The sequence below is a fragment of the Lupinus angustifolius genome, unplaced genomic scaffold (genome assembly GCF_001865875.1).
Source record: "Lupinus angustifolius cultivar Tanjil unplaced genomic scaffold, LupAngTanjil_v1.0 Scaffold_20_2, whole genome shotgun sequence".
NCBI classification, from domain to species: Eukaryota; Viridiplantae; Streptophyta; class Magnoliopsida; order Fabales; family Fabaceae; genus Lupinus; species Lupinus angustifolius.
In genome coordinates, this window is record NW_017719426.1 from 14 (window position 1) to 11856 (window position 11843).

The window sequence follows — 11843 nt, forward strand, 5'->3', positions numbered from 1 at the left end:
TTAAATGAATTATAAGCATTATGAATGAACATCAACATTGAAACGTGTAAGAGAACGATTCATTATGTATAATTTTTAGAAGGACCACATAAGTTGCATTATATCCATTTATCAACCTACAAATTAAAGAAATATGTGAGCTTCAACTAGTATATCAATTGTTGGGTTTATTGAAGTGTGAAGTCCCACATTGGATATGCGCGGAGGAGTGAAAGACTTCATAAGTAGGAAAAACATATGAAACTAATGTCTTAAGGTTTTGGTTCAAGACGTGATGTCTCACTTTGAGGATAAGGATAGGATGAGGAGGAGGATGGGGAGGAGGATGAGGATAGGATGAGCACGAGAATGAGGATGAGGACGAGGATAGGATGAGGACGGCTTTCACTCTTCTCATACCCTGGTAACAATGAAACTCCCCATTGGTTGGAGGTTCTCCGGTTGCAGTCTGGCTGGGACATGGTGGACTTAAGGAGGAGTGGACCGGAAGTGTGTGGTACGCACACTTGAGGGGGAGATTGTTGGAGGCTCCTCGGTTGCAATTTAGTCCAACATCCATAAAGACATCATTTGCTTTAGGTAAAGGAAATATATCTACTCTAACAAATATGTCACTGTATATGTCACATTTTATAATTTAAAGTTTAATAATTAAAATAAGTAATACACGAAATAACACACTTTATGGGAAAATATATGTGTTTCCGTAAGGAAAAAAAGTAAAAAAAATAATAACAAAAAATAAAAAAATGTAGGGGCAATTGCCCCCTTATCCATTATATGCTTTGCCCGTGATTATTAGTATAATTCAATTCAAAATCAACCAATTCATTTGGTATAATTCAATTAAAAATAGGTTGATATAACTAATTTTAATTAATATTATTATATGATTGATATAATTATTAAATTATACATATGACTAATTCAGTAGTTTTCTAATTAAACCTATATTGGAGTAGAATCAACCATACAAATTGTTCATAATATTGAAAATTCCCCGCTCTCGTACTATTTGGAAGTCGTTTTTAATAGTATTATTATTACATCGACCAAAACAAATAGATAAAGTGAAGTGTTTACTTGATTTACAAAATCTAAACTTTTAGCTTATTTTTTATTCATTAATTCCATTATTTCACCTCATCATTTTCACTACATCATACAAAGAAGAGAGAACGTGATTCTTTAGTAATAAAAAAATGAGCTAAAAGTTTATAAATTGAACAACAACACATTATAAAACCAAATTTCAAAGAATAAAAATAATTTGTTGATTGAAAAAAAACATAACGCTCTATAAAAAAAAATTGATAGAAGGAAGAAAATGGCGTGATTTCTTGTTCTCACTCCATTTTCTGTGATAACTTCCTAAAACCCTAATCTTCTCTTCGATCATCTCAATCCCTTTCTCTCTCATCAAATCTCCCTCTGATTAATCCAATTATCGCTGATTAGGGTTTCGTGAAAAGCCAACATTCAAGTTTTCAAGTTAATGGAGGATCCAATTTTCATATTCGATTCTCATTCTGGTGGTGGTTGATTCTTTGATACCGTTACACTGATTCTTACTGAAAAAAGAGAAGAACATGCTGAGCGTGCTGCGTGTGCACCTTCCTTCTGATATTCCCATTGTAGGCTGTGAAATCACGCCTTACGTTCTCCTTCGTCGCCCTGATAAGATTATTACCACCGATGATCTCGACCAATTTTCACCGGTAGATGGACATTTTATGCGATACAAGTGGTTAGTTTTCTTTAATTTACTCTATTATGCACCTTTTTCAATCGAGGGTTTTCATAATTGAACAGAAATGACACGGGATTTTAAAGAATTTGGGATATCTAGGTTTTGATAAGGGTGTGGTTGGATAAACGGTTTGATTTAAGTGCTTATTCGATAAGTTTTTTTTTTGAAATTAGATAGTATGGGCTTATTTTTCACAAGTTTATTGTTCCCTGTGATATTGGAATTGGTTACCTTTTACTAATTTGAATGAAGAAATTAACATGTAGGTTGCGTTTGATAGCAGAAGATGACATATAAGTTATAGGGAAATTACATTGAGTTCTTTGAGGTTAAGATTAATTACACTCAGCAGTTAGCACCCCTGCGTGCGTGTCAGTGTAATTTGCCCTCAGCTATTCTGTGTTTTTTGGTGTTTTTATTGGCTATTGGAATCGGTTACATTTATGGATTTGAGAGTAGAAATTTATGTTCGGGTTGTGTTTGGTATATGTGTTAGAACGGGACAGGACATACGATGAGTTCCATTTTATGATTGGTGCATTTTATAATTATAACGGTACAATGTATGTGGTTAAAAATTGGGACTTTTAGTTCCAATGAAAAAGCGGAACCAGAGAACAAAACGGGACCACTCTACTTATCTTTTTTTATTTTTGTTCCGTTCTGTTGTGTCCATGTGCCAAATTCTATCTTGAGGATCTCATGAGTAATTTTCTTCATTTAGTATTAATTTGACTACTGTGAATGGACTGAAAGGAGTGAAACATTAAGTGCTAAGAGAATGTTGTGTTTTGTTACTGAAATGATTTCTTCTATTGTCGTCATGTGCCGTTCACATTGCTAGGTGTCTGAAGATTGTGGAATATGGATGAATATTTGTGCATTCTATTATTTACTAAGGCTGTGTACATCTGCCCTCACATATCCCACTAGGACGGAGCCTCGTGCACTGGGCCACCCCTTTTTATTTATGTAGCACCCGGTAGACGCATTAGAAGGGGATAGAACATAATATGAGTTTTATCATATCACATGTTTGACGTGCTTTATATGTAGAGAAAAACAAAACACGAGTTTAAAAAGTTAGATATTTTGGTTCCAAAAAACAGGGTGAAACTGAAGAGAATAGAAAACTTGGTGTGCGCACCAAACGCTGCTAACATCATTGCTAATTCTCATTACTATTCAAATATGCCAGCTCAATACTGCACTTTTTGATGTAGTGACGTATGGCTTGGGTCCTTTTCCCATTAATATCCTCATCTTCTCCTTATCTGTATCGAACTGCTCAAATTTTCATTGACATATATGGAAATCTTAGTTTGTAATGTTGTATTCTCTATACATCACATGATAGTTAATTTTTTGTTCATAAGCTCCAAATGCATGATTGTGAAATTTCTCTCCCACTGATATTATGGTAATGGCGATTTCAAATTTCTGTGGGATTAGTCGATTGTTCAACATATGTTTTTTATTGTATTTAGTAAATAATATGAACATAATTTATGATAGAGCATTATGAGAACATGATTTATGGATTATGATGGAGCATTGTGGCAACTATGATTCATGTAGCCGGCCCTACCTAGCGGGAATGAGGCTTGGTTGTTGGTATGACGGTGTTATCGTATTTAATGGCAAATATAGAATATAGGTTCGGACTAACTGAAAAAACTCAATAAAGCACCTATGTTATTTGTTAGGGATATTCACTTCAATTGGTGTCTTGTGCTGATGCACAGACATTTCTAAAGCTTCTAGTCGGGTTATAATGTCTACGCTATTGGCAAATCTATATTGAATATGCTATGTATTTATTATATGATTTGTAGAATGCTATCAGTTTTTCGTATCCGATGTGAAATTTGGACATTGTAAGAATGGTTGAAGATTATTTATGCCCTAAAGTTGGATGTTTATTACTATAATTGTTAGGGGTCTTAAAGTTGATTACTTAAATTGCTAAAAAATGGAAGCTCACTGTACAGGGCTCCAACCTAGTTGATTGTGAAAATTTTGATTATATTAAGTACCAATTTGATTCCACAATCCACATATACTGCCTTTGTATTTTTTCTGTTGTGCTATTCTGATAATTGAATGATGGGGATCTATTTTTTGACACTATCATTTGCTTGTCTTTTTGACAGGTATCGTGTACAAAGTGATAAAAAGGTTGCTGTATGTAGTGTGCATCCATCCGAGCAGGCCACACTGCAATGCATAGGTTGTGTTAAGGCCAAAATACCTGTTGCTAAAAGTTATCATTGCACTCCAAAGTGTTTTTCAGATGCATGGCAGCATCATCGTGTCTTACATGACCGTGCTGCAAGTGCAGTTAATGAAAATGGAAATGAGGAGGAAGAGGTATTTGGGAGATTTAATAATTCTGGGTCTGGATCATTGACCAGCTTATCTGCCTCTGCATCTAGTGCTAGCTTGACAAATGGGTCTGCACCTTTGTATCCAGCAGCTGTTACACAACGAAATGGTGGTGAAACTTGGTTTGAAGTCGGACGATCTAAGACATATACACCAACAGCTGATGACATTGGTCATGTCCTTAAGTTTGAGTGTGTTGTAGTTAATGCCGAGACAAAACTTCCAGTCGGGTATGCTAACACTTTACTAACTTCTCGGGTCATTCCCGCTCCCTCGCCTAGCCCACGCCGCATGGTACCTGTTGATGGGATGGCGCAATTAGATGCAGATGGACGCATAACATCTTCTGGAACTTTTACTGTCTTATCATACAACGTATTGTCTGATGCATATGCCTCAAATGATCTATACAGTTACTGCCCTTCTTGGGCTCTCTCCTGGCCATACCGCAGGCAAAATCTGTTACAAGAAATTGTTGGTTACCGTGCGGATATTATTTGTCTTCAGGAGGTACTTAAATGTGCTTTTGACTATGATGAGAAACTTTATTGAATGACTGTGCTGATCTTCAACACTTTTTTTGGTTAAGAATTTTCTTTAGGCTGGTGTTGAATAAAAAAATCTTTCAGCCACTGTCCTGAAATCATATTAAATTTTCAATTGCAGTTTGTTTTAATAAAAAAACATGACCACTATGAGGAATGCTGCCACTGGTCAATCTAATATTTGTTAACTTGAATTGCTACAAGTTGCAAATGATATAATCAATTCTTATGTATTGCTTAAAAAACATTTCTTTCATTTCCATGCTTATGTGGGTGTGTTTTTATTGGGAGGGGGGACTTGTGAAGGTCAAGTTTACTGTACCTCCTGTCTATTTTGAGTTAGAATCTGTTTCCTTCTCCGCTGCACTTACCCTGTCCCTCAGAAATATGTGATTGCCTCCTATACTCAAATAACTTCTATTAAGCTAATGTGTATTCCGTTTCCCCTCAGATTCAAAGTGACCACTATGAGGAATTTTTTTCCCCTGAATTGGACAAACATGGCTATTATGGTCTTTACAAGAGAAAAACAAATGAGGTTGTTACATTATTTTATTTATAATTTTTTTCTTATAGAAGAGGTTGTTATAGTCCTCCGGTTTCTGATGGTCATAATTTTTTAATATGGCTGGTTCACAGGTATACAATGGCGACACAAATAAAATCGATGGTTGTGCAACATTTTTCCGTAGAGACAGATTTTCACATGTGAAGAAATATGAGGTTGGGATTGTTTTATGCGTATGGTTGTTCTCTTAACTTTGACCATGACTTACAATGATATCTGCTTGAGTGCAGGTTGAATTCAATAAGGCTGCACAGTCTTTGACAGATGCTATGATTGCACCCGCACAGCAGAAAACTGCCTTGAATAGGCTGGTTAAGGTGGCTTATTGTACCTTTGATGCTACTTCTGCTTTTGAAAAATAAGGTTATCTCTTATGGAACAGGTGCTTACCAAGTTTTATTTATGTTCGTAGGATAATGTTGCACTCATAGTGGTTCTAGAAGCAAAAGTTAACAATCAGCCTGTTGATAGTCCAGGGAAAAGACAGCTTCTTTGTGTGGTAAGCTCTGTTATTTATATTAACAGGAAATCAGCGTATCTGCACTAATGTGTGTCCCTTCATGGTCCATGATGTGTATTTTAGTTTACAAGCATATTTGGTAACACTTATTTGGGAGAAATAATCGTTTATTTTTCAAAAGTACTCTCAGGAGCTTTTGATTGTAAGCTATTTTGAATATAGAACAAGCTAATCCAAATATGTTCTTTATTGTAGTTTCGTTATCTGTTCAAGAATAGGGCCTTCTGATGAAATGCTTTTTCTTAGTTGTCTATTGTTACTAAAGATGGCCATTTCCTGATACTTGATTGAAGGTTCCCCCCTCTAAGCAGTTGTAGGTTACTGGGTTTTGAGGTTTTTCCATGGTGACTGTTCTGGCTTATTATTATGTTCATGGTCATTGGCCTAGTATTACAACTCTTGATGTTCAAGTTGAGGTGTTTTTTTCCCCATTATGTAGCGCAAAATCTCAGGTAGAAAGGACCAGGCTAGATGTGTGGTTTAAAGTATACACAAATCATTATTTTAAGTTTTTTAATAGTTTAGGTCAAAGAAACTTTTCAAGCTGTATAATATCTATAAGTAACTCATATTGCTTGTGGAATATAGGCAAACACACATGTAAACGTCCACCAGGATTTAAAGGATGTCAAACTCTGGCAGGTAAGTATATTCCTTTTTTTGTTCATATGGAACAATGAGTTTATTTGAAATGTGATAGTAAATTTTCTCCCCCTTTTTAGGTGCATACTCTCTTAAAAGGATTGGAGAAAATAGCTGCAAGTGCAGACATTCCTATGTTGGTTTGTGGAGATTTTAGTTCAGTTCCAGGAAGGTTTGATTACTACTCCTCTTGATTAAGTTGGGATACTTTTATTCAGAGGCTCTTATATTAGTATCAGTAATTTGTTTCTAAGGTAATTTTTACTTCATTGTAGTGCACCTCATGAACTTCTTGCATTGGGGAAGGTAGATCCATCACATCCCGATTTAGCAGTTGATCCACTTAACATCTTGCGTCCTCTCAACAGATTGGTTCACCAGTTGCCACTGGTAATGCATTAATTGAAGTACAACCCTTAAAGGGGTAGATTATTTATTATGTTTTTGTTCCTGATTTTAGTTTATTTTTGTGGCCTTGTGGGTTACTTCCAATTTTAGGTTAGCGCATATTCATCTTTTGCAAGAACTGTTGGTCTTGGACTTGAGCAGCATAAACGTAGACTGGACAACACAACAAATGAGCCTTTATTCACACATGTCACTAGAGATTTTATCGGCTCTCTTGATTACATATTTTATACAGGTGAGTTAACTTGCATTTATTTTATAATTTAACATCCCAGCCACTTATTTATGAAGTGCTGTTGTTTGTGGTTCAGCGGATTCATTGGTTGTGGAGTCATTACTTGAGTTATTGGACGAGGAGAGTTTAAGGAAAGACACAGCACTTCCTTCCCCTGAGTGGTCCTCCGATCATACAGCTCTCTTAGCTGAGTTTCGCTGCTGCAAAAATAGATCTAGGCGTTGACTCATAAGGTACCATCGTCTCTTCCTTCCCTTTCCTTTTGTATGTCTTTGTCTGAGACTATTTACACCGATGCGTCTGTGAATATCTCACTTTGATGAATTTGATGATGTAAAGAATGTTCAAGTGGATATGTCACCTCACCTTTTGCTGCCTGATTGCACTTGAAGTGAGGGCTGTACAATTTGATTGTGTCCGTTCTCGGCTTTGATCCTGTTTGCTCATTACCACATTGGATAAAGTTTTAGTTTTTTCTTGGTGTGTCTAGATGCTTTAATTCTTTATTGATGATGGTATCATTTTGTGTAGGTCAAATGGCAGATACAGATAAACAAAAAGGTTAAAAGAAGCCTTTGGTTGATAAGTTATTGTACAATTGGTAGATCATAGCTTTGCCTTTTTTTCCAGGTATCTCCGTCTTCGGGGTCCTTGCAGTGATCTGCTTTGTATTATGCCACCTTTTGTCTCATAGATAAGTCCTGGATTATGGTTTACTGATTTGCCTCTGGCTCAAATCTTTTCTATAAAATGAAATTTTTCTTAGCTTATTTTTGTGCGTTTGCCGAAATTGTATCTTTCACGTTTACAGTCCTGTGACACCATTTTGATCCTATCCATGCGTATCATCCTAACTTGCTTTTAGTATATTATTTCCACTTTGGCTCAATGATATTATGATAATGTAGCAACCTTGTGGCCTTGGAGGAGGTTACAGTTTGAAATCTTGTATAACAATGTCTCTGCTTGCTGGGTCACCGGTAATGGTGTTTATATTTATCCTTTACAAATCCTGCCAGTAGTTAGTTCAGTACATCTAGCAATTAAGTAATCTAGTGGTTGTTGAGCCCAGGGCTTTAATGTCTCCCACTATTGTGGCCATAATCTTCATAATATAGACTATTTTTATTTGCTACATTATTGGGAAGTGATATATTTCGAACGGGATGTTGATAAAAGTATGAGAATACTCTACCAATATGAGGCGAGTTTCCTTACATGGGCATGCACTGGGTTTGAATTGTTGCATTTCTAGTTATATAGGAAGAGAAGAGATTGTTACTTTTAGTGCATTGCTATAAAGGGCTTGCCAATACTTGTTTTTTTCGCTCTACCTCTTAAATTATTTGAGTTAGTAGTAATGCTTTGCCAAGCTTTTAGTATTATTTCCGGCATGGCTCAACTATAGGTTATACTTTGAAATCAATATTTTTCCGCTTGTAGGATAAAGCCATGTAAATCCTCCCACTAAGTAATTCAAAGTTTGGGTACCTTGTTAGTGTACACATGATATTAGTAATACACTTTTTAATACATTCTTTATTAGATATGGCTTAAGAATAGGTGTGCTATTCAATGATATATTTTTAAGAGTTTAAAAACTATTAAAAAATTATTTTAATATTTGGCTCTGCCTGTTGCAATCCACAACCTGCTTTAGGTGTGTTTGAGCAATTTGACATATAAATTGTAACTGTGCTTTTTAGTCTGGCTTGATTTGGTCCAAGTCCTATGTAATCTGTTTTGATATATCTAAGTTGATAATGTTGTCATTATCAAAACATATCTTGAGACCCTTCTTGAATGAGCCGATCTAAAAGATTGCGATTGTTAGACCAATAAAATGTAATTGGTATTCTTGATTGTCTAAAATTAAATTGTGCATATCAATACAAAGTAATCACTATTTTTTTATTGTTTAAAAGTTAGGAAAAACTCTACTTTCCCTTAAACATGTGGCCATTTGAAAATTAGCACTATTTACTTTTAAATCATCTAAATTGACCTTCAATTATTGTAATAATATCAATAGATCATTCCATCTAATATTTACTATGTTATTAACGGCAAAATGATATGGGCAAATCTTGATCTTCTAACTTTTATGTGGCTGAATTATGTTTAATTTATTTTTCTCTTCACCTAACATCTATAACTCAATAGTTATTGTGATCTCTTCCACAATTTTTAACATCCGGTTAGAGAAAACTGGAGTAAAATGTTCAGACGTAGACAATTCAAACATTATGTATTCTATCGTTTTAGCATCAACCACAACAGATCATTATCATTTTCCTGGATCTCAGAAGGAGTGTCATAGTTTTTTGTGCTGCTATGTTGGTGAAAATTATATTTAAATTTACTCGTATTTTTATGTTGGTTAACCTTAACGAGAAATGAACAAAATGATCATTTTGTATAATTATAATAGTTTGAAGGTGGACTGTGATTATTTAAAGATCTATGTTGCCAATTTGCAAGTGGCGAAAAGATTAAAGGGGGTTTAATGCATATTTCCTTAAAATATTATAAGATTACAATCTATTCTCTATCTAATGTTATTGTTCATTAAATATTACATAAAAAATATAAATATCTTAACCATGAAAAATCTATTAAATACTAAGGTACAAATTATCAAATTTTGATATATCAAACAAACACATTAAAAATAGAGACACAATATCTCGAGAAGAGAGTATTAGTAGCTTGATAAGTATGTCCTACTATTAAATCTCCTAATCCTAAGAAAATCATAACATGATATTCTCTTAGAGATAAGAAAATTAGTAAGAGTGTAATATTGATGTATGTAAAGAATTATGCGCAATTAGTGTATCTTCCACCTTCATTTAGATTACTTTTTGTAAAAAGTTAAACATAATTGAAAATGAATGGTAGATAATGGAGTGAGAGTGTAAAAACTCTTACACTGTATAATATAATTGGTCATCATTTTAAGTACTACCACCATGAAATGACCAAAAGCTCTTCTTTAAATACCAATATTGGGCCATAATCGGGTCTTTCACTTGCCCCGGAATAAAAAAACCATCACCATCCCACAGCACCACCGCACCCACCGTCGCATATTATAAAAACACCATAAAACCTCTTCTTAAACCCCACAATTTCTCTACAAAAAATGAATCATTTAAGAAACAACAAAAACTTTTGTATCCATTTCCACAATTTCTATCAGCAACAATGCAGAACCATAGTCAAAGTTCGTCTAAAGTGGGTTAAAAATCGAAGCTTGGATCACATCATAGACAAAGAAACCGATTTAAAAGCTGCTTCTCTTCTCAAAGACGCTATCAAACGTTCCTCCACCGGTTTTTTAACCGAAAAAACCGTCGCCGATTGGCAAAAGCTTCTCGGCCTCACCATCCCCGTTCTCCGGTTTCTACGCCGGTACCCAACACTCTTTCATGAGTTTCCTCACCCTCGTTGGAATTCCTTACCGTGTTTCCGTTTAACCGAAACGGCGCAGTTTTTGGATTCTCAGGAGCAAGAAATTTACTTGAATCATGAGAATGATACTATTGAAAGGGTTTCTAAGGTTCTTATGATGTTAAAGACTCGAACTTTACCGCTTTTGTCATTTCAACCTTTGAAATGGGATCTGGGTTTGCCTGATTCTTTTGAGAAAACCCTAATTCCCAAATACCCAGAATTTTTTCAATTAGTTAAGGCGTCGAACGGGGTTTCGTGTTTGAGGTTGGTGAATTGGTGTGATGAATTTGCAGTTTCTGCATTGCAGAAGAGCAATGAGAAAAAAGGGTGTGATAATGAGTATGTGGAATTTAAGAGAGGGCAAAAAGCTTTGGTTTTTCCAATGAGGTTTCCAAGAGGTTATGGTGCACAGAAAAAGGTTAGGGCTTGGATGGAAGAGTTTCATAAATTGCCTTATATATCACCCTATGTGGATTGTAAGAATATTGATCCTAATAGTGATTTGATGGAGAAGAGAATTGTTGGGGTTCTTCATGAGTTTTTGAGTTTAACTATCCACAAGAAAACTAAGAGGAACTACTTGAGAAGCTTGAGGGAGGAGTTGAATCTTTCACATAAGTTTACCCGAATTTTTACGAGGTATCCGGGGATATTTTATCTGTCATTGAAGTGTAAAACAACTACTGTTACTCTTAAAGAAGGGTATCAGAGCGGAAAGCTAGTAGATCCTCATCCGCTTGCGCGTCATAGGGATAAGTTCTATCATGTAATGCAGACGGGGCTTCTTTATCGCGCTAAAGGCAACTTGAGATCTGAAGATGTTTCGATGTTGGATAATGTGGCGAAGGATGAAGCGGGGGATGGAGACTCTGAGGAGGAGGTTGAAACAAGCGATGAATTTTGCGAGGATGAAGTTTCGGAGACAGATGAAGTGAGTGAATAAGGGTTTGATGCAGAATTGTATTCATGATTCATTTGGTAGGATGCAACTGAATAACCACTGTAAGGAAAATTATTTGCTCTTCAGGTTTGTAGCTCTTTTTTCAAACCAGTAGCTACAATGGTTCTTCCTGCCTTCAAGTATCAATGTATAATGTGTATGTGTCGATGCATTATTTGATTTATGTTTGTTATCAGAACCGTGAAACGATCTTATAGTGTTCTTATTTATATCTTATTTTGAGTATAGGGAATACTGGCATACTGGATTCAAGAAGTGCTTCTTATTTAAATGCATAAAATAAGTTAAAAAAGTTGAGATATTTCATTTTTGCATTATGCTTAGGGCAGGATTCGGTAAAATTTGATGAGTCATGCTTTTCAGAGATGCTATA

At 35.2% G+C, this 11843-nt stretch overlaps 2 protein-coding genes across 2 annotated transcripts; both read left to right on the forward strand.

Moving 5' to 3' along the window:
• Positions 1–1273: 1273 nt before the first annotated feature.
• Positions 1274–7827, forward strand: LOC109338254 (carbon catabolite repressor protein 4 homolog 2-like). The gene is made up of 12 exons (XM_019575450.1): positions 1274–1747; positions 3904–4645; positions 5132–5218; positions 5320–5403; positions 5479–5565; positions 5661–5747; positions 6357–6410; positions 6491–6582; positions 6686–6800; positions 6909–7053; positions 7130–7286; positions 7585–7827. Exons 1-11 carry the CDS (start codon positions 1590–1592, stop codon positions 7276–7278), a joined length of 1800 nt encoding a protein of 599 aa, XP_019430995.1. The 5' UTR covers positions 1274–1589; the 3' UTR covers positions 7279–7286; positions 7585–7827.
• A 2269-nt stretch (positions 7828–10096) lies between these two features.
• Positions 10097–11722, forward strand: LOC109338253 (protein ROOT PRIMORDIUM DEFECTIVE 1). Its single transcript, XM_019575448.1, has one exon. The coding sequence runs from the start codon at positions 10199–10201 to the stop codon at positions 11450–11452; it is 1254 nt and encodes a 417-aa protein (XP_019430993.1). The 5' UTR covers positions 10097–10198; the 3' UTR covers positions 11453–11722.
• The last annotated feature ends 121 nt before the right edge of the window (positions 11723–11843 follow it).